Here is a 21,484-nt window from a genome sequence, read left to right on the forward strand (position 1 = left end):
TCCTGAGATTGAGAGCCAGTTTACAGGGTGGTGAGTGGCAGTGAAAGCTTCGAGCAAGTCTTCCTCAGAGCCTGGATGAGAGTCAGAGGGCAGAGGTCCTGTCTGCTCCCCACGGAACCCCAGTCAGCTAGGGGGTGAGGGAAAACTCAGCAAGTCCAGCGATGGAGCCAGGCTGAGTTTGAGCCATTTCTATGCGATCCGTGTAGTTTTACTAAGTACTCACTCTGACCATCCCAGCGGGGAAGTAGGGGTCGCAGTCCTCCCTGTTCCACAGCAGGGCAGGGCAAGGCCATGAGCAGATGGTGGCTCAGTAAGGAGACATGGGAGCAGAGCGTGCCACGGTCCTGTGGCCTGTCCGCTCCCTTGGGAAGCAGGAGTGAGGGGCATCCAACCTGGAAGGCCAGTGGGCCAGAAAGTGGGATGGTTTGGCTCTCACAGCATCCAGGACTTGAGGAGGGGTACAGATACAACCCTAGGATTCCTTGAGGCCCCACAGCCCCTACATGGCAGAACTCAGAGGCCCCCTTTTACAGATGAGTATACTGAGCTTTGGGAGGTCTGGAGCCTCGAGGTGGCTTCTGAAGGAGGTCCAGGCTGCCCTGGGAGCCAGATGGGTGGAAATAAAATGTTGAATCTTCAAGCCCGTAGCTCATGCCTGGAATCCTAGCTATTCAGAATGCTGAGATCTGGGGATCCGTTCAAAGCCAGGCTGGGCAGGCAAGTCCATAAGACTTATCTCCAACGAACCACCAGAAAACCAGAAATAGAGCTGTGGCTCAAAGTGGTAGAGCATAGCCTTGAGCTGAAGAGCTCAGGGACAGCATCCAGGCCCTGAGTTCAAGCCCTACAACCACCACCACCAAAAAATAAAATAAAGAACAAAAACAAATGTTCTCACACTCTAAAGCGATTTCTTACTGAGAGTTTGAGCTGTTCATTCAGATCCCCCCCGCCCCCCGACTCAGCAGCTTTTGAAACACATCCTGGGCAGTGCACGGGGCCCAGAGCCTTCCTGACTTGCTCCACACCACCACAGCCCTGCAGGGACAGGCGCTCAGGTGCCCCTTGGATTGAAGCCCATGTCCTTTGGGCTGTGCCATCACCTCACCACAGACACACAGGCCTCTGAGCAAGGGGACGGCAAGGCAGGCCTCCTGCCCTAGTTGGACTCTTGTGTCCTCTGAACTCCCACACTTGGATTCTTTTTTGTTGTTGTTGTTGGTCATGGGGCTTGAACTCAAGATCTGGGTACTGTCTCTGCTCTTTTCTGGTGCTCAAGGCTACCACTTGAGCCACAGCACCAATTCTGGCTCTGAGTAGTGTATCAGAGGTAAGAGTCTCATGGACTTTGCTGCCCAGGCTGACTCTGAACTGTACTCCTCAGATCTCAGCCTCTTTTTTTTTTTTTTTTTTTTTTTTTTTGCCAGTCCTGGGCCTTGGACTCAGGGCCTGAGCACTGTCCCTGGCTTCTTTTTGCTCAAGGCTAGTACTTTGCCACTTGAGCCACAGTGCCACTTGCGGCCTTTTCTATATATGTGGTGCTGAGTGATCGCACCCAGGGCTTCATGTATACGAGGCAAGCACTCTTGCCACCAGGCCATATTCCCAGCCCCAGATCTCAGCCTCTTACATAGCTAGGATTACAGGCATGAGCCAAGGGTGCCCTGCTGGCTTATTCTTTTGTCATGAAAAACAAATGTATTAGTTAGACTGTCGTATAGTAGGGCCAAAAACTGTAACACCGGAACCATATGGACCACACATAACACAACAGAATATGGTCAGCTCCCAGAAACACCCTGCTAACACTGCCCCTGCCTCTGTGGCATTTCTTCTTTTCCTTGACTTTCTGCATGGTTGTGCGGGAGCGGGGGGGGGGGGGGGGGCAGAGGGGAAGGGAGCTGTCATCAGGGACCATCATCTGCCTGGTTATTTCATGTTGGGCTTCTGCCACCCAGGCCGATGTTCACACACTGCCTCCCTAGTGTGCATACAAACAATTTGGTCCTATTTGTTGCAGAGTAGTGTGCTCCACTGTATTTATGAATTTCTTGGTTGACGTATTTTTGTGCACAGTGAGCTCCTGGTCTGTTAGTAGTTTAGGGGATCACTGTGAATATTGCTGCTTGTGATCTTTCTTGTTTTTGTTTTGATTTGTTTTATTTTGGGTAAACAAATGCACCCATTTTTGTTGAGGGACTGAGGAGTTGCTGGGGTTGCAGAGTAGCCTTACATTTTTAATTCCTACCACCAGTTTTTCATGGTGGTCTCAGCACTTCATACTCCTACTACTGAGGAAAGAGTTCATGTTCTCCAGCTTTGCCGGTAGATGGCATTGTCAGGGTTTTGTTTGTTTGTTTTACCTGTCCTAGGCAAATGGCTTGAATCTGTTTCCCCATGTGTGTTCCTTAATTGAGTATCTTCTGTGATGCTTTTCACCTGGCCTCCCTGGTGACTCACATCTCTTCTGCAGCTGCCACTAGCAAGCCGTGGGGAGGGGTTGCCAGGGCTCCCTGCTGTGGGGTGCCAGTGCCTGTGCCCCTGTGAGCTGCCTGGCCTCTCTGTCCTCCTGCTTGGGTGTCCTCGGCCCCCAGCTCCCCAGTGGGCAGACCGTCCTCTTGGCTGTGCTGCCCTGCCCGGCATTTCATCATCCAGGACTGCGTCACAGACACCTCGGCTGAGGCGCCACCCTCAGTGGGAGGACAGGCAGCAGCCGGCAGGGTACAGGGGATCTTCCAGTTCCTCCCTGCTCTTGCCACCCGCCTGAGCTGCTGCTGCTGCCGTCGCCGCCACTGCTGCCACTGACTTCTTAATCACTGAAAGGAGATCATAAAAAGTGGCTGTGTTGTGCCAATCCTCAGCTGGGGCGGCCGCCACTCGGCTGGGGACCCAAGGTAAATGGCTTCCCCTCTCTGAGTCTCTGGCGCCTCCCCTCTAGTGGGGTTGGGAGTGCTGGCACATTGCCCAAGGCCACCTTGACCACATCTGGCCACACCTGGCTGCCTCTCCTTAGCTTTTGAACAGAGGCGATTGTGTGGCTTGGGCAGTGGGCTGAGCCCTGTGCCCCAGCGGGCTCTTAGCGCTGTTGCTAGCCCTGGTACTGCCTGGGCCAGGGAAGGCAAGGGAGACTGGAGGTTGGACCTGGGCCCTGGCTGCTCCCCTGGACCCCGGATCTCCTCAGCTCTTTGGGAAATGTTCCAAACTGATCTTGTAGCTGGGGAAGTGTGGCACCAGACCTCACCTCACACAGTCCTGGCACCCAAGCGGCTTGATTTCTCCTGCCCCGCTCTCCTTCCTGGTCAGCATCTTGCATTCGCCGTTTCCCTGCCTGAAATGAGTCACTCAATGGGGCTTGAACTCAGGACCTGGGTGCTGTCCCTGAGCTGTTTGATCAAGGTTAGCGCTCTACCACTTTATGCCACAGCTCTACTTCTGGTTTTCTGGTGGTTCATTGGCTTATGATAAGAGTTTCATAGACTTTCATGCCTGAGGTGGCATCAAACCGCAATCCTCAGATCTCAGCCTCCTGAGTAGCTAGGATAACAGGCGTGAGCCACCAGCACCTGGCATGCCCCTTATTCCCTTGGTTGCCCTAGGTGTCTGCACATGTGTCCCCTGCACTTAGTGGCTCACACAGTACCCTGCTCCCTTCCGTCCTTGCCCTTTCCCTCTTACTTGGTGCTGTGTGTGTGTGGTTCTGCAGGGTATGGAGCAGAGGCCCATTCGGGGAAGCTTGGGCATGAGTGATGGATGAGCAGGTGCAGCAGGGCTAATCATTGCTTAGAGATATTGCTCCAGACTGACCCACTGAAGGTGCTTTGGAGAGAGTGGCATGAGCCCCCTGCGGGTGCACAGCCTTTAAGAGTAGGGGTGTAATATGCATGGCCAGATGCCCAGGGGAGCCCAGAGCAGGGTGGGAGAGAGGCTGGAGAGGTGTGGGACTCACTGTCCTGGTCAGACTTTCCATTTAGGAGCGGGTCTTGGCCCCTTGGGCCACCTCCAAGTGGCAGATGGGATGGTGTACGCCATGCACACTGGTAGCTATGGTGAGACTTGAGCAGAAATGGGTGAGGTCAGAATCAGCTGGTGTGTGGGAGTCTGGCATCGGGGAGAGGCTCACAGGAGGCCGCCCCCCCCTCGGCATTGTGGGGACTGAGCCCTAGCTGGGGAGGCCTGTGGCCCAGTGGACAGGAGGCCGCAGGAGCAATGGGTGGCCAAGGCTAGGTCCTGGACAGCCTTGAGCACTGGGCCTAAGAGTTGGGCTGTTTTGCCAGGGACAGTAGGGGTCAAAGGAGGGTCTGAGCGGGGGAAGGTCAGAACCAGGTGGGAGGGTCCCTCCAGCTTCAGGGGTGGGGAGCAGAGGAAGGGGTCCAGTGGGGAAGAGGCCAGGAGCCTGCCAGTGGTCATGGGACACGTGTTGGAGGCCGGCATCAGTGGGACATTCACAATTGAAGGCTGTGGGAACCATGTATAGAGTGGGGACCATGCCTGCCATCCCAGCCCCGTGAGTTGGAGCCCAGCATGTGATCCTCTCTGTCCTGTCTCTCCCTGTCGTTGTCCATCTTGCCTTTCCTCCCACTTCCTCCGGCTTACTGCCCTCCCTTCTGCTGGGCCCGGGCAGCATGCCACCATCACATGCCAGGCAGGAGCGTGTCCGGCCCCCCGCTCCCCTGGGGCACGGGAGAAAGCTGATGCCTACGGTGTCCCTAGAGTCAGCTGCCACTTCTCCGGGGGCCACTGCAGCTTCTGACCTTCTGTCCGCAAATAACCCCAGGCCAGGAAAGGCAAAAGGCGCCTTGGGCTCCATGGCCCAAGTCCTGGCCCCAGGCTCCAGGTAGGGGCCCAGCTGGCAGCTGCCTGGTGCCCTTCTCCCCTCCACTTGGGAACCCGAGAAGCAGTGGCCTAGGCGTCTGTCAGTCTGTCGGCTGCTGGTCCCTGAGGACAAGCACAGAAGTATTGGGGGAGGGTACAGGTCCTTTGGTCAAGCCCCTAGGCTGGCTTTTGGGGTCCATGCTCAGTGGCTTGCTTATTGAGGATCCTAGAGCTTCTGAGATCAGGATCCATTGGTCATTTATGCTCTGGCAGAACCCGGAGGAAACTGAGGCAGGGGTGATGTGGGGCAGCCCTAGTGGGCCTCAAAGGTGGTAGGTTGTTGGCTCTGGTTTGAAAGGGGGAGAGTGAGTATATGCGCATGCGTGTATGTGCATGGGTGTGGGGGGGGGCGTGTGCCTGTGGTGGGGGGGGGGGGCGGGGCAGATGAGGGGGGTTGATGGATGCTGGTGGCTTTGAGCACACCCACAGTACCCAGGGCTGTCTGATTCATCCTAGGTTACCTCAGTGCTGGGGTATGGGGGTGACACGGGGTGCGGCTGCCAGGAGCAGGGGTAGAGAACGGGGCCTGGCCAGAGGAGTAGTGCTTCCTCCCACATTACTCTGGTCAGCAGGGTCCCAAGGGAGAGCTCTGCCCTTCCCTCCCCCCCCCCCCGCCTTCCCCCAGCAAGACAGCCAGAGAGCCTTAACTAAGGGAGGATCCGGGGGTCCCTTTCCCTCTGACGCTCCCCTCTTGTTTTGCAGCCTCTATTCCACCCACAGCGCCTCCTGCATGTCCTGCTGCCTTGAGCTGTTCCAAGCTAGGTGACAGCGTGTCACGCTGCCACCATGAACGAGGTGTCTGTCATCAAAGAAGGCTGGCTGCACAAGCGCGGTAAGAGGCTCCCATTGCCCACCAGACTGCGTCTCCCGCCTTGCACCCTGCTCTCACCCAGCACCCCGAGGGGCAGAGGGGCAGGATGAGACAGCCCCAGGCATGTCCCCTGCCCAGTGGCAGTCACAGAGTGTCTGCGTGTCCTGGGGCACTGCAGCGCCTCCTGGGGGTGACATTGCAGAGGGCAGCGAGTTCAGAAGCGAGTGAGCAGGCGTGTAACGTGAGGTGGGAGAGAGCACCATTGTGAAAAGTTGTAAGTGAGCAGGGTGCCCGGGTGAGCTCACAGAGCCTGGCAAGGGTGCCCAGAGAGGGCCTGCAAGGACAAAGGCTTGGAGGCAGGCATGTGCCTGCTGTTTCTAGGAACGGTGTGGCTGGAGCTGGGTGAGCAGGGGCAAGGTGCAGGAGGCCAGGCAGGGTAGTGACTCGGAGCCAACGGTTTGGGGCCCTCTGGCCATCACTGGACCTTGGCTTCAGCTGCAGGAGACAGAAGCCCAGGGTGCTGGGGGCCAGGCAAGACTCGATCCGGGGGTATTGGTGGAGACCTGAGGCCCTGGTGAGGTCCTGGACAGGAAATCCCATAAGCCTTGAGACCCCCCCCCCCCCCAGGGCTGCCTGTTCACCAGGCCAGCTGCCATGTGACATTGACAGGAAGATAAGTGTGTGCTGAGAGCTGGCCTTGTCCTGGGTCTGGGGAGCCACAGCAGTATTCTGCAAATGCGTCCTTGCAGGCAGCGCCTGTGGGCTGGGCACTGTCTTACAGGCACCCCCCCCTCACCCCCAGCCTCACCTTGACACGGGGTCCTGGTGGTGGAATAGAGGCTTCCTGTACTCATGGTGAGGGCAAGCATCACAAGTAAAGGCCCTGGGAGGTGGGGAGTGAGCCTGGCTGTGCACAGGGAGAGGGCACAGCCAGGTGTCCTGAGGGGACTGAGGGGCAGCAGAGCAGAGAGCTGATGGGGGGGGGTCCCACATCTCCCCATGCAGAGCAGCAAGGAGAGCCACTTCCCACCGCTTTTCCTGCACCTCAGCCCTGGGTGAGCCAGGGTTCTAAGCTGGGCTTGACCACTTGCCCTCAGCGTGATGGCAGGCTGTGCAGTGGGTTAGCAGCCTCGCCTCCTGAGGGTAGGATTCCCGTGTGGCTCCACCACCTTGGGCTTTCCCCAGGAAATGTGAGGGAGTCCTTGAGTGACTGGGGTTGTGTGGTGCAAGTGGCTTTTGGGGACACCAGGCTCTGCGGCTCCTGTGCCTCCACTGTGGGCTGTGGGACAGGAGGCCTAGAAGTTGCTGGAGAACTGCTGAGGCGGGGACATGGCTCAAGCTGAGACCAACAGGGGCCAGGGGGTCCTGGCCTCTCCTAGAGCCTCACCGCCTCTGGCCATAGGCCTAGCCCTGCTGCTGAGATGACCCAGCCTGGACATATCTGCCCTGGCCTTTCCCTGCCTTCCTCCCTCCCTCCTCTACCACCCTCCCTCCCTCTCTCCCTCTCTCCTTCCCTCCTTCCCAGGCTTTCTAGATGTAGTAGCTAGCAGAGGTAGGCCAAGAAAGTGGGCTGTGCTACTCTTGGTACCTGTGCCAACCCTCCCAGCTCCCGCTAGTGGAGATTTCTGCCCTGGTTTATTGAGTTCCCACCTTGTGCCAGGCCCTGAGCTCCTGAGGAGCGAGGGTGTGTGTGTGTGTGTGTGTGTGTGTGTGTGTGTGTGTGTGTGTGTGTGTGTGTGTGTGTGTGTGCTTGGATGTTCACAAGCAGGACAAAGGGAAGAGATCTAGGGGTGCTTGGAGGGTGGGTCAGCACCTGCGCCCCAGCGGGCATAGAAGTAGTTTGGTGTTTGCTCTGCCCACATGGCTGTGTTGGTGAATCCCAGCCCATGGGATTCAGCCTCACAGGGCCACCGGGCCACATGCATTTGGAGGCCTGGGCCCCCCGTGGCCAGTGCTGGGCTGTGCTGGCTGGGATAGCTTGCTGCTGGCCACATGCTGAGGCAGCTGGTGCTCTGGGGCTCTGCCATGGCACCTTCCTGCCAGGCATGGCCTGTGGATCATTCGGTCAGCCCAGTGTCCCAGCCTGCGTCAGCAGGGGCCATCTTGAGGGCTCCCCTGGGGTGGCCCTCATCACCCCTCCCCCCAAGCACCCCGTGAGTCACCATCACAGGAGCTGCCTGCGGAGGAGTGGGGGATGTCCTGTTCTACCTGTGGTGACCTCCCCTCCTGCTTTGTTTCAGGTGAATACATCAAGACTTGGAGGCCCAGGTACTTCCTGCTGAAGAGTGATGGCTCCTTCATTGGGTATAAGGAGAGACCCGAGGCCCCTGACCAGACCCTGCCCCCCTTAAACAACTTCTCAGTCGCAGGTGTGTGTTGGAGCACGCAGGTCAGAGTGCTGAAGCCGGCACAGGGCCAGCAGGCCTGGGGGACACGTGGGGGGTGTCCTTGAGCTGGAGCCCATCTTGGGCCTTCTGTCTCTGCTTTCAGCTGGACCCTGCACGGCTGAGCTGCTAGGTGGAGAGTGAGAAGCAGAGCCAGGGTGCTCATGCCAGCCCAGCCCTGGCCCCAGTTCCAGTTCTGGCTGCTCTGACTCCTCCCTCTGCCTCTAACCTAACAGGATGGCAGCTTTCATTCAGCTGATCATGGGGCCAGCCATTCCCAGCCAGAGCAGCTTCACAAACCCAAAGCTCTTGATGGAGCCTGGCAGCATTTGCTCCAGCCCCTGCTTTTTCCTTCCCCGCTGGCTTGTTACCTCCCAACCCCCATCCCACTCCCCAGAACCTGATCGCGCTCTTAGCCCACAGGCTTCTACACAAAGCCTTTCCTGGCTGTGCTTTTCATGTGCCTGTGGCCACGTCCCTGGCAGCTTCTGGGACAATTTTCCCTAGTAGGAAAGGGGCTCTGGGTGCCTCGTGCTCCCCATGTCCTAAGCTGACCCCACAGCCTGCCCTCTCCATGGCAGGGATTACCCTGTTGCACTGGAGACCACATCCAAAGCCTAGGCCTGGCCCTCCAGCCGGCTGCCCTTCCTCCCTCGGCCCTGTCCCACCCTGTCTTCTGAACCCAGACCTTCCCGAATCGCCTCTCAGCCTTTGGTCCCCTTTGTCTTCCTGTCCCCATCCCTTCCATGGCTCCCTGCTGCCCAAGGACTTCCCAAAGCCTCTCTAGGATTGGCTCTCATCTCCCCTCTCTCTGATAGTGGGCTTCTGTGTGACATGGCCTCCTCGTCTCCAGGGCCCAGGGGTGCTCTTTTCTTGGGGCTACACTCCTTGGTGCTCCAGGCTCCATCATATGCCTCCTCCGGCTTTCCCAGCCCCTGCCCTCCTGGCCGAGTTGTCACTGCTTCTGGGCACCTCCCCCACACACTGTATCTCTGAGGAGAAGGCCAGGCCTGGCTTTGTCATTATAGGGGCCCTGGCACCATCTGGCATGGGGCTGGGCACACAGGAGGTGGCTTGGGGATGGTGGTCCTGTCAGAGCTGTCCTCCTACTCTCCCTTCATCTTGTATGCAGAATGCCAGCTGATGAAGACAGAGAGGCCACGGCCCAACACCTTCGTCATCCGCTGTCTGCAATGGACCACGGTCATCGAAAGGACCTTCCATGTAGACTCTCCTGATGAGAGGTGAGGGGCTCTATGCGGCTTCCCCTTGGGTGGGGGAGGATGGATGGACAGATTTCTGTGGTCCTTATGTAGTCGTTGTTTGTCTCCAGCCCCTATGGTGTGGTGTCACAGGCAGAGCTGGTTCGGCCATGCCTCTTCAGAGGGTCTGCAAGTCCCATGAGCCTTGGTTTGGCTCTAACTAGTGATCCAGAGTCAGCTAAAAAGATCCATTTAATCATAAGAGCTGGTTATTGGGATTTGTCTGTTGTCAAGTCGAATGTGCTGGGCTTTGTCTCAGGGGCAGCCCTAGACTGTGGGGCCCAACACCATCCCCAGGCGCACTTTGTGGGAGGGATGTTTGGTGGGAGCCTCATGCATCCGGACGGCAAGGGGAAGCCCTTGGGTCTTCCATCTGTTCGTGGACTATCTGCACATGGCCCTCCTATTTAAGCTTTCTGGAGCTGGGATGACAGGTCCATCCCACTGCATCCAACTAGTTGGTTTAGTTGAGGTCTCGGTAACTTTTTGCACAAACTGGCTTCTTACCATGATCTTTCCCATTTCTTCTTCCCAAGTAGCTGGGATTCTAGGTGTGAGCTACTGCTTCCAGTCCTGCTTTTCTTTTTTTTCTTTTTCTTTTTGCTGGTCCTGGGCCTTGAACTTAGGCCCTGTGCGCTGTCCCTGAGCCTCTTTGTGTCCAAAGCTAGCACTCTACCACTTGAGCTACAGCGCTACTTCTGATATTTTTGAATTGTTTATTGGAGATAAGAGCCTCACAGATGAGACTTTTCTACCTGGGCTGGCTTTGAACTGCGATCTTCTCAGCCTTCTGAGCAACTAGGATGTCAGGCGTGAGCCACGGGTGCTTGGCTTCACCCTTTTTATTGATGATTTGAACTCAGGGCATTGCACTTACTAGGGAGGAGCTTTAGCACTGAGCTAGTGCCTCTTTGCGTGAGGGCACTGAGCCCTTGTGGCAAGTAGCAAATGTCTTTGTTCTTTGTCCCTTCAGACATTGCTTTGAAGAACACTTTCCTTTTGTTGTTGGTTGTGGGGCTTGAACTTGTGGGTTCTGTCACTAGCTCTTCAGCTCAAGGCTAGCACTCTACCACTTTGAGCCACAGTTCCGCTTCCTGGTTTCCTGGTGGTTAATTGGAGATAAGAGTCTCATGGACTTTCCTATGTGGACTAGCTTCCAGTCACAACCCTCAGATCTGAATCTCCTGAGTAGCTAGGATTATGGGCATAAGCCACCAAAACTGGCTCTTGTAGGGCTTTAGCTGTGCCCAGGCAGAGCCCTAAAAGGACCATTCAAGTGACCTCGGTGCCTTGGAGGAACTGTCCTGTCTATGCCAGTGTGTGTTGCCTGTTAAACATTTGAAGTATGGCGACAAGAGACTGGGATGTTGATTTCATTTATTGCTAGCCGATTCTATAGCCACATACGTGGTCAGTTCCACACTGTAGTTCTTGAGCCTGCACAAAATGGAATCATGAGGCTACCACAGTCTCTACTATAATTATTGTTGCATATCTCCCCAAGGTTAAAAATACTCTCAGCCATTGAGGGGAACAGATTTAATATCTCAGGCCAGCTGAGGTGTTAACCCATTGAAGGCGGGTAGACCCAAACACCAAGCTGCCAGTAAAAGCAAAATCTGCATGAACAGATGCCTAGCCCTGGGGATTTATTATTTACTTATCTATAGTACTTATATAGCCTGGAGATTTATTATTTATTGGGCTATTTTTGCAGGACAAATAGGAAGGAAAAAAGGCCAGGAAGCCAGGCACTGGTGGCTCATGTCTGTAATCCTAGATACTCGGGAGGCTGAGATCTCAGGATCCATGTTCAAAGACAGCCCCGGCAGGAAGGACTGTGAGACTTAAATCAGTCACCGGAAAGCCAGAGGTGGAGCCGTGGCTCAAAGTGGTAAAGTGCTAGCCTTGAGCAAAAGAGCTCAAGGATAGCGCCCAGGCCCTGAGTTCAAGTTCTACAACTGACAAAGGAGAAAAAAAGGGCCAAGAAAAAGGACTGACCAGCATCTGCAGAGGTCTGCAAGGGAAGCAGTTTCTGTGTCCCCAGAAGATGGAGGGGTGAGCATATTGGGGGAGAGGAAGCGGAGGCTTTTGAAGCAGGCCTTGGCCCTCAGAGGAGATCTTTGCAGGGTTTGGCAGACATGGGGTTGTTAGAGATTCAGGAGATGACAAACAGGAAGCAGTTGAGCGGTACCTGGCACACAGTGTGGGAGCGGCAGGGAGCGGGCCAGAGAGATGACCTAGCTTCCAGTTTTGCAAGGCAACTTGCCCTTCATTGCCGGGAGAATGCTGTTGCCAAGACTTGGGGGACTGGAGAGCCTCCCTGCCTTCCTCTTTTGTTCGGGCCCCTCTGGTGTCACTGGAGAGAAAACTGCCTGGACTGCTGAGATCAAAGCTCAGATTCTTACCCTTAGCCTGAGGGAGGCAGGAGCCAGAAAACACAGCTCGCCCCAGGATGGCTCACACTATTCTGTGGCCCTGCCTCATGCAGGTCCAGTGCCGCTGGCTGCTCAGCCCATTCAACATGGGGGACAGGCAGGCAGGAGGTGCCCTGGCGGCTGGCACCCTTGAGGCTGGTTGCCTCTCTGGCCTTCCACCAGGTGGCAGGGACCCCTCTGCCCCTGTCCCCACCCCCCTTGTGTTCCATTTAGAAAAGTGTGCAACATGTGAACAAGGAGCCTGGGTCTGTGTGTATCGCTGCCCTTCGCCTCATGTGTGCTTTCATGCAGAACTGCTGCAGTTTTTCTTTGAGATGCCAAACCTTGAACTTGGGCTCAGACTTTATGACAGCACTCCTAGCATTTGTCCTGTGGGGTCATGGTGTCATTACTGCGCTGGAGACAAGGTCACAGGCAGGGCCTCAGGCCTGTTGAAAATGTCTGCAGCTGAAATGCTCAGAAAGCTCTGACCTTGAGTGTCAGCAGGGTGCTCAGAGAGTTTCAGATTTTCCACTTCGAAATCCCCAAACAACCGCAAAGTCTGTGCACGCATTCCCAAATCTGAAAACCACCTGGGATGGGAATCAACTTTAGGTCCTGAGCATTTTGGATAAAGTGCTTAGCCTATAACATACATACATTTTTTTTTTTTACTAATATTTTCTCTAAGTCCATGCTACTACTTTAATTTCTCTGTTCTCTTCAAAATATTCTTTTTTTTTTTTTTCTTTTTTTTTGCTGATCTTGGGGCTTGAACTCTGGGCCTGGGTTCTGTCCCAGAGCTTATTTTGCTCAAGGCAAGCAGCACTCTACCACTTGAGCCACAGCATCACTGCTGGCTCTTTCAGAGTAGTTTATTAGAGATAGTCTCAAGGACATTCCTGCCTAGGTTGGCTTTGAACTATGATCTTTAGATCTCAGCCTCCTGAGTAGCTAGGATGACAGGTGTGAGCCACTGGTACATAGCTGAAATCTTCTTTAATCAGGATTCATTCAAGGTACCTCTCTAGCCTGTTTACTTCAGTGTTTTTCCTCTGAAGACATTGCTATTCTTGGCTAGCCAGTCTGTCATCTTGAAGAATGTTTCAGATGTGACTCCTCTGCTTTTGCTCGCTCTGTTTCCTAGGAAGTCAGGTCTGCAGCAGGGGAGGCAGCCTGCAGTCCTGCCTCTCCACTTGGCAGATAAAGTTGTCCCTTTGTGTGTGCATTGTCTGTGGCACCTTTGCTCTGCTGTGGCAGTGTATACTAGTCGTGACGGACACATGGTGGCCACAACGCCTGAAAGTCGGCTCTCCTGCTCTATGGAAAGTCTTGGCAGAAGTGCCCTGGCTTGGGCTGGGGATATGGCCTAGTGGCAAGAGCGCTTGCCTTGTATACATGAAGCCCTGGGTTCGATTCCCCAGCACCACATATACAGAAAATGGCCAGAAGTGGCGCTGCGGCTCAAGTGGCAGAGTGCTAGCCTTGAGCAAAAAGAAGCCAGGGACAGTGCTCAGGCCCTGAGTCCAAGGCCCAGGACTGGCCAAAAAAAAAAAAAAAAGTGTCCTGGCTTGGTGTCACCTTTCTGATGTAATCCCTGGGGCTCAGAACTCTGGGTGGGGTAGGGTGGGGGGGGCTCAGTGGTAGAGCACTGACCCAGCATGTGCAAGGGCCTGGGTTAATCCCTTGAATGGTGGGGGAGCGAGGTGGGGGGAGAAAAGAATCCTGTGGAGCTGGCTGTTAACTGCCCTGGTTTTAGGATCTTTGGCCATGATGTGGGGGAGTTGGTACTTTCCCTGGGGACCGGTCTTCAGAGTTGAGGGGGTAGGAGGTAGCTGCAGCTCTGGGTGGGAGCTCCCCTCTGTCCCAGACACGGTGTCGCAAGCCCTGGAGGGGTGTCCGGGACAGAGGCCCTTGCTTTTTCTCTGGAATTCTGATGCTGCAACCTTACAACCTCGGTCCAGTTGGAACTGGAACTGGATTGGTGGCTGGCAGGAGAGCCACAGTCACCCCCACCTCCTGCATCTGGGTGTGGGGGGGGGGGGGTCCCTCAGTTCTTATTCTGGCTAGCAGCTCCAGCAGGAAGTTGGGGGTGGGGTAGGTCTGAACCCCATCCAGTGTCCTCCCTGAGACCAAGGCTTTCCCACTGGACTGCGTGATGCGCCCCAAGTACTGGCTTGCTTCTGTCTTGCCTAGTTCCAAGAGGAGGGGAGGCGGGGGGGGGGGGTGCTGTACTGCAGACCTACTGTGTGTACCCCCAGCTGCTTCCCAGCTTTGTGGCACTCTCCCACCTCCGTCAGCAGGCTCCTGTCCCACCTGATTTTTTTCTTCAGGACTATCTCTCCAAATCCATATATGCACAAGAGTCCCTTTTCTTAGATCTTCCTGTTAGGAGAGCTGTGGGGGTTTTGTTTTGTTTTGGTCAGCCACCTTACCCTCAAGGTCATCATTTTATAACTCCTAAGAAAACAGTTGTGGTCGATAAAATGGACTTTGCATGCTCCTTGTTATTTCATTATTTTGCTTTTTGGAAAACAGGGACACTAATAGAGAGATAGGTTTAGATTGCGAGTTGTCCAAAGAGGACACGGGTTAAAGCCCATTGAGAAATGCAGGCTGCAGGCCACAGAGCAGGGGAGGGCGGCGCCATTGGGCCTGCTCTGCGCGGCCCCACCGTGCGGGCCCTGGGCCTCGCGGGGGTGGCTGCCCATGTACCTGGATACCCACCACATTCAAAGCAATGGAAGTCCTTGCCATCGTGGGCCATCCCAGTGCAGTAGGTGAGGAATGAAAGCTGTAGCAGTTCTCCATCATTCAGCCTAACAAATAAATACTTTTTTTTTGGTCTCGGGTCATTTGACTTTGTTAGAACAGTTTGCTAGTTGCTTTCTAAGCAGCTTTTTTTGTTGTTGGTGGTGGTGCCGGTCCTAGGGCTTGAATTCAGGGCCAAAGAGCTGTCCCTGAACTTCAAGGCTGGTGTTCTACCACTTGAGCCACAGCTCCACTTTGACTCCTTGGTAGTTTGTTGGAGATAAAAGTCTCACAGACTTTCCTACCTGGCTGACCCTTAACCTAGATCCTCAGATCTCAGCCTTCTGAGTAGCTGGAATTCCAGGCATGAGCCACAAGTGTGCTTGGCTTGCATATTTTCCCTTGGTTTCCCTTTGTGGAGCAGTGATGACTTGTGAACTTGAACTTGAGCTCAGAGGAGCACTAGCCTTCTCTAAGGCTCAGGTGGTGTCATGGTCTGTAAACACCGGCTGCACCCCCTAACCATTTCTATGCTGCCTGGCTTCTGGGGGTCCTCAGGACAGACCTTGCCAGCAGAGCAGTGCTCGGTTCTGTCCCCTCCCTGCCTGGGCGGTGCCCAGTGGGGCTGGGCAGGCTGCAAGCACACGGTGGCAGGGGGCTGGGCTGAGCGAGGTCTCCACTCATTGTTCCCCACAGGGAGGAGTGGATGCGGGCCATACAGATGGTGGCCAACAGCCTCAAGCAGCGGGGCCCAGGTGAAGATGCCATGGACTACAAGTGTGGCTCCCCCAGTGATTCGTCCACGCCGGAGGAGATGGACGTGGCTGTCAGCCGAGCCCGGGCCAAGGTGGTGAGTACCAGGGCAGGGCCCCCCCCCATCACCTGGCTCCCCAGGTGGTGGGTGCCAGACAGGTAGGGGAATGTCGGGTCAGCATGACCTGCTGGCTGCTGGCAGGGTGCTGAGGGCCTTACTCTTCACAATACAGACCATGAATGACTTCGACTATCTCAAGCTCCTGGGCAAGGGCACCTTCGGTAAAGTCATCCTGGTGCGGGAAAAGGCCACGGGCCGCTACTATGCCATGAAGATCCTGCGGAAGGAGGTCATCATCGCCAAGGTGGGCACCCCAGACCTCGCAGAGTTCCACTGACATCCCCACGGCTGTGTGCTGTAGCAGTGCACTTCAAGTGGTAGAGCACCCAGCTGCAGGTTCAGCTTCAGCTGAGAGCTGTGCTCTGCGCTTCACACTTAAGATGGTGCCCTGGGTGCTGAGCCCGGCGTCACTTGCCAAGGGTTCGCACAGCCTGCTTCGCTCCTCCTCACTGTTCTGTGCTCTGTGCCTGCAGGACGAAGTCGCCCACACGGTCACTGAGAGCCGGGTCCTCCAGAACACCAGGCACCCCTTCCTCACCGTGAGTGGCTCTCCCTTCCTGGGCATCGGACATCAGGCCCCGCCGGCCCGGCCAAGTGCAGGGCACTGGAGGCTGGGGGGGGTGTGGGGGGATGGCAGACAGCTTCACGAGAACACGCCTCCACACAAGGAGCCACACCGCCATGTAGGGCAGCACCTCTGCCTCACCTTACTTTACACTGTCCGGAGCAGATGTTGTCCAGGTGTTGCCCTTCAGCCTGGCTCAAGAGGGGCCTCCCCAGAGCGGTTAGCTGATAGTGAGTGTGTAAGCATGTGAGTGACTATGTATCTGTGGGGGTTGGGAGGGAAGGAGTGGGGAAGAGGGAGAAAGAGCGCATTTAACATAGCTTACTGTTAGAGCAGAGGGGCGATTAGTGCCGAGGCCCTGGGTGGTAAGATGTTCCCTCTGCCCTGGCTGTGCCTGTTCCTAGGCTGAGCAGTCTGGTGCAGGATGGGCAGAACCTGTCCCTGGCTGGTGGAGCACCTCCTTGGCGCCCTCTTGCCCCAGCTGCCCCGCTCTTTTCCGCAGGCACTCAAGTACGCCTTCCAGACCCATGACCGCCTGTGCTTCGTGATGGAGTATGCCAACGGGGGCGAGGTGAGCCGCCTTCCTGGTGTGTGTGACTGGGCCTGGTGATGGGCGGGGCCGGGGAAGGCTTGCTCAGTGTCACTCAGCCTGCCTCGAGAACTCGGCTGCGGGCTGGGACAGAAGGAAACCCAGGTCCTGAGAGGAATGTGGCACTGTGGGCAGCTGACAGTGCCAGGGCGCTGTGGTTGGGGCTCCAGAACCACACCATATCCCGCACATTGTGAGCACCCACTCCTTCTGTCCCGTCCCCCTCTGCACCAACACCCCCATTCCTGCCTGGTCCCTTATCCCTGTGGAGCAGGCCTGGGGTACCAGGCTAAGCATGCCTCTGCCCGCACAGCTGTTCTTCCACCTGTCCCGGGAGCGCGTGTTCACGGAGGAGCGCGCACGCTTCTATGGCGCAGAGATAGTCTCAGCCCTGGAGTACCTGCACTCGCGGGACGTGGTATATCGCGACATCAAGGTGAGCCCAGGGCAGCAGCACCAAAGGTCCACTGTGTGCCTGCCTGCTAGGTGCACCCCAGACTCCACCACACCAGCCACAGCGCCCGCTGCCAGGGAATGGCAGGATGCCAGGTGGCAGATAGCACAGCATACCACACCACTCAGCAGCAGAAATAGAAATCCTAGGCCCGGGAGGGGTTGCTTGGGGGGAGAGAGATAGGCTAGCATTGACTCCCTGGGTTCCATCTCTCTTAAGAAAACACCTATAGGGCTGGGAATATGGCTTATGGCCTAGTGGTAGAGTGCTCGTCTTGTATACGTGAAGCCCTGGGTTCAATTCCTCAGCACCACATACATCAAACAGCCAGAGGTGGCGCTGTGGTTCAAGTGGTAGAGTGCTAGCCTTGAGCAAAAAGAAGCCAGGGACAGTGCTCAGGTCCTGAGTTCAAGCCACATGACTGGCAAAAAAAAAAAAAAAAAAACACCTATGAAGATGAAGGAAGTCCGAGCTGCTTCTAGTGTGGGCACATATGGATCCCAGGTCCTTGACCTGATTAGGTTGCACAAACACCTCCCCTGGCCAATGGTGCTCTTCCCTAGTGTGTTTGATAACTAATCCTAGGTACTCAGGAGGCTGAGATCTGAGGATCACAGTTCAAAGCCAGCCCAGGCAGAAAAATCCACGAGACTCCTATAAACTACTCAGAAAAAGCAGGAAGTGGCACTGTGGCTCAATTTGTAGAGCGTCAGCCTTAAGCACAAAGAGACTCCAGGACAGTGCCCAGGCCCTGAGTTCAAGCCCCCACACTGGCAAAAAAGAAAAGGAGAAGTGCAGTGGCTCAAGCCTATAGTCCCATCTACTTGGGCGGTGGAAATGAGGAATCCAGACTCAAAATCAGCTCAGACAATAAAAAGTTCCCAAGATTCCATCTCAGCCCGTGGCTAGGCGTGTAGCACATGCCTGTCATCCCAGTGAGCCATGTGGGGAGGAAGAAGGCGTTCAGGAGAGACAGGGCCACTCCTGTGTGCTGTGGCATCTTGGCCTGGGGAAACAGATACCCAGGAGCTTGTGGTGTGGCACCTACCACCCTGCGTCACAGCTCTGACACCCAGACCTTCCTGCAGCTGGAGAATCTCATGCTGGACAAAGATGGCCACATCAAGATCACTGACTTCGGCCTGTGCAAAGAGGGCATCAGTGACGGTGCCACCATGAAAACCTTCTGCGGGACCCCGGAGTACCTGGCGCCTGAGGTGTCTGGGGCTGGGGGTGCAGGAGCACAGCTCAGGGCCTGGGGACCCTGGTGGGGCCACACCGTGCCCCCACCCTGCCCCTAGCTTCTCCCTGGCCTCTCCTCAGGTGCTGGAGGACAACGACTATGGCCGAGCTGTGGACTGGTGGGGGCTGGGCGTGGTCATGTACGAGATGATGTGCGGCCGCCTGCCCTTCTACAACCAGGACCACGAGCGCCTCTTCGAGCTCATCCTCATGGAGGAGATCCGCTTCCCGCGCACGCTCGGCCCCGAGGCCAAGTCCTTGCTTGCCGGGCTGCTCAAGAAGGACCCCAAGCAGAGGTAAGGGCTGGCATCCGCCCTGCCTTGCCCCCTTAGCCACGCCTGCGCATCTGCATCCAGCGCGTGGTCCCACTGCTGCTACCTGGACTGTTCAGGCTCATCCTTAGCTGTTTCCCTGCCCTGGGATTTGAACTCGGGGCCTTTTGCTTGCTAGGCAGGTGCTGTACCACCTGAGCCCCCGCACTGCTCCTGTCCTGGGACACTGAGTCTTGCTTCGGGTAGCTGAGTCGTCTGTGGTTTAGGCCACGTGCCAAGCCTGCTCTGTCCCTCCCTTTCCCAAGTCTGGGCGAGGGCAGCCGGGAGGCCACCCAGGGCCAGGTTGGAGCCTCTGCGTCTGACCCCAAGCTTCGCCCTCCTCTGTGAGCGGGCCATGGCTGGGGCCCGGCACGCCCAGCTCCCAGAGCCCATGGCTCCAGGAGGCCGGAGCTCATAGCCATCTCTGCCCAGGCTCGGTGGGGGCCCCAGCGATGCCAAGGAGGTCATGGAACACAGGTTCTTCCTCACCATCAACTGGCAGGATGTGGTACAAAGGAAGGTGAGCACCCCTCGCCTGCCCCCCACAGGAGCCCCGTGAGGCCTCGCCTGCTCCTGGAGACCTGGGGTTCCTGAGTCTGGGACTTCTTCTCTCTCCACAGCTCCTGCCACCCTTCAAACCTCAGGTCACCTCCGAGGTGGACACCAGGTACTTCGATGACGAGTTTACCGCGCAGTCCATCACGATCACACCCCCGGACCGCTGTGAGTGCCTCAGGCTCCCCATCGTCCCCACCGCAGTGCCAAGCAGCTGGGTGCCGTTGGTTTTCCTTGGCCTGGCGAGGGTCACCGGGAGCTGGAGGGGAGGCGGCCCTGGTCAGGCTCATGTTTGCAGCCTTGCTGCTTTCATCTAGGGCTGGAGACAGAGTCCCCGGGAGGCGAGGGACACAGGCCAGACACATTGGAGACCTGGTGTGGACCACCCTGGGCTAATGGGGACCTTGAACATGGGAGCCAGGAAGGGCTCTGTGTTGGAGGGGGACAGCATCTGGGCTGGAGAAGGTCCCCAGGCTGTGCCAGAGGGTTCTGGGTTAGACCGAGGGGAGCAGACACCCAGTCCTGCCCAGGAGGCCCAGGCCTTCTGACCGGCACACGATCCTAGGGAAAGGCTCCTTGGCCAGCCTGGGCTGCCCAGGGCAGCCCTGCAGGCTGAGGTGGGGGTGCCGGAGCCCCTGCGGGTCCTCTGTCTCTACCACACCCCCTCGCCCCACAGATGACAGCCTGGGCTCCCTGGAGCTGGACCAGCGGACGCACTTCCCCCAGTTCTCCTACTCAGCCAGCATCCGCGAGTGAGCGCCCGTGCCTGCACCTCCGCACCAGACATGCGCACGCCGCAGCCACCGTCGGACATGCGCAGACCGCTGCCCGCCACCCAAGTGGCTTTTTAAAACAAACTTTATATTTTGCCTTCCTGGTTTGTACCCCATCTCTCGCCCCCTCCCCTTCCACTTCCTCCACAGTCTTCACCCAAACTCAGCAGTCTCCCCTTTGGGCTGTCCCTTTCCTGCCCCCGGTGGGCGTGGGACAGTCAGAGTGCTCGGCACCTGCCCAGCGACGTCAGAGCGGACACTATGCAGGCAGCTGCCTGCGCCACTCTTCGATATGGAGGCCACTTCTGGAGATCTGGCCACCCCAAGTGGACAGCTGCCTTCATGTCCTGCCCCCTGGCCTGGCAAGAACAGCCCACCCGCCATTGCCCCATTGCGGGGAGAAAAGCAATAATGGCTGGGGACATGAAATCAGAAGTTGGGGTTGGGAAGCTAAGGCTCCCTCACCACCTTCCATCAGAGCAAGGTCCTGCCTTCCCTTCTCGCCTAGGTGGCTCTCCCGACCCTGCGGGTGAGGCTGGAGGCAGCCGGCCCAGCCTCAAGCCCCGTGCCTTACCTGGGCGTTCTTCCAGCTGCCCTTGCCTCCCGCCGGACTCCTGGCCTGGCTGGGCGCCTGTGTGGCGGAGGGCATCTGGGCTGTTACACATCCCACGAGAGACAGTATTGGGCCCTGGACTCGGGTCAGGGGGTGGGGGTGGCGTCTCTGGTACGCATGGGGGCTGAGGCCTCTGAGAAGGGAGGCCGGGGCCTCCGCACCCCCTCCCCATCTCCAGGGCCCTCCCTGTGTTTGCAGCCTTAATGTGAGCATGATTGAGTGTGTGCGTGCGCCTTGGAGTGTGTGGGCATCCAAGCCGCTGGGATGCGTGTGTGTCTGTGTGTGCGTGCGTGTGCAAGTGCACACACTTGAGCAGGCAAGTGTCCTGGCCCTTGAGTGTGTGCGATGTGGGCTTGGGGCCGGCCACCTGCCGCCTGCCCCCCCTTTTCTCTTCCCTCTGTCCAACATTTCTGGGTGTCTGGAAATTAATTTTTATGGTTTTGACCTCCCCACCCCAACCTCCCCAGAGTAGGCAGTTTATGGAAAGGCAAGGGGGAGGGGGTGGGGCAGGAGTAGATTTTTGGGGGGGGGATTTTTCCTTTGTGTGTGTTTAGTTGATAATTCTCCCCCACCCCCACCCCCGGCCTTTCCTTCTCATATTTGTACGGTACAAGCAATAAAGATGAATTTCAGACCAGGGCCTCACCTGGACTCTGTGCCATCGCGCCAGCCTTGCTGCCATCGGGTGGTGGCCCCTGGGCTCCACACCCCTGCCCCGTTGCTGTTTTGAAGCCCTGTAGAAAGCTATGCAGGTGGAGGGAGTGAGTACAGCTGGAGTGAGTGGAGGGGGGCAGAGACCAATGCAGAGGAAGAGGCTATGGGGGCCACCAGCGGCTCTGAGCGAGGAGGGTGCAGATGGTATCTTGGCCGGTGCCAGTAGGGGCCCTGCCACCTCAGCCCCCGCTCCCCACTTGTGCCACAGCAAGAAGCCACGAGACCCCTAGATTTCACCATCAGTACACGAGATGGAAGACCTTGAAAAATTGAGCCCACGGAGCATGGGGGGGCTCA

At 56.9% G+C, this 21,484-nt stretch overlaps 1 protein-coding gene across 3 annotated transcripts in view; it reads left to right on the forward strand.

Annotated features, from left to right (window-relative positions):
* The window catches only part of Akt2 (AKT serine/threonine kinase 2), a 29,861-nt gene extending 8,749 nt beyond the window's left edge, over nucleotides 1-21,112 (forward strand). For 2 of the 3 annotated variants that reach the window (XM_048330022.1, XM_048330024.1), the window contains exons 2-14: nucleotides 5,575-5,704; nucleotides 7,924-8,052; nucleotides 9,200-9,311; nucleotides 15,194-15,347; nucleotides 15,484-15,615; nucleotides 15,845-15,910; nucleotides 16,439-16,507; nucleotides 16,839-16,961; nucleotides 18,068-18,196; nucleotides 18,303-18,517; nucleotides 18,965-19,052; nucleotides 19,153-19,255; nucleotides 19,764-21,112. In XM_048330022.1, coding sequence (XP_048185979.1) covers nucleotides 5,659-5,704; nucleotides 7,924-8,052; nucleotides 9,200-9,311; nucleotides 15,194-15,347; nucleotides 15,484-15,615; nucleotides 15,845-15,910; nucleotides 16,439-16,507; nucleotides 16,839-16,961; nucleotides 18,068-18,196; nucleotides 18,303-18,517; nucleotides 18,965-19,052; nucleotides 19,153-19,255; nucleotides 19,764-19,843 — 1,446 coding nt within the window. In that variant the 5' untranslated portion in view covers nucleotides 5,575-5,658 and the 3' untranslated portion in view covers nucleotides 19,844-21,112. Of the gene's footprint in view, nucleotides 1-2,754; nucleotides 2,895-5,574; nucleotides 5,705-7,923; nucleotides 8,053-9,199; nucleotides 9,312-15,193; nucleotides 15,348-15,483; nucleotides 15,616-15,844; nucleotides 15,911-16,438; nucleotides 16,508-16,838; nucleotides 16,962-18,067; nucleotides 18,197-18,302; nucleotides 18,518-18,964; nucleotides 19,053-19,152; nucleotides 19,256-19,763 lie in introns of those variants that run through there. The other variant, XM_048330023.1, reaches the window with a different exon arrangement.
* Nucleotides 21,113-21,484: the final 372 nt, after the last annotated feature.

This window comes from Perognathus longimembris, chromosome 20 (assembly GCF_023159225.1).
Source record: "Perognathus longimembris pacificus isolate PPM17 chromosome 20, ASM2315922v1, whole genome shotgun sequence".
Lineage (NCBI taxonomy): Eukaryota > Metazoa > Chordata > Mammalia > Rodentia > Heteromyidae > Perognathus > Perognathus longimembris.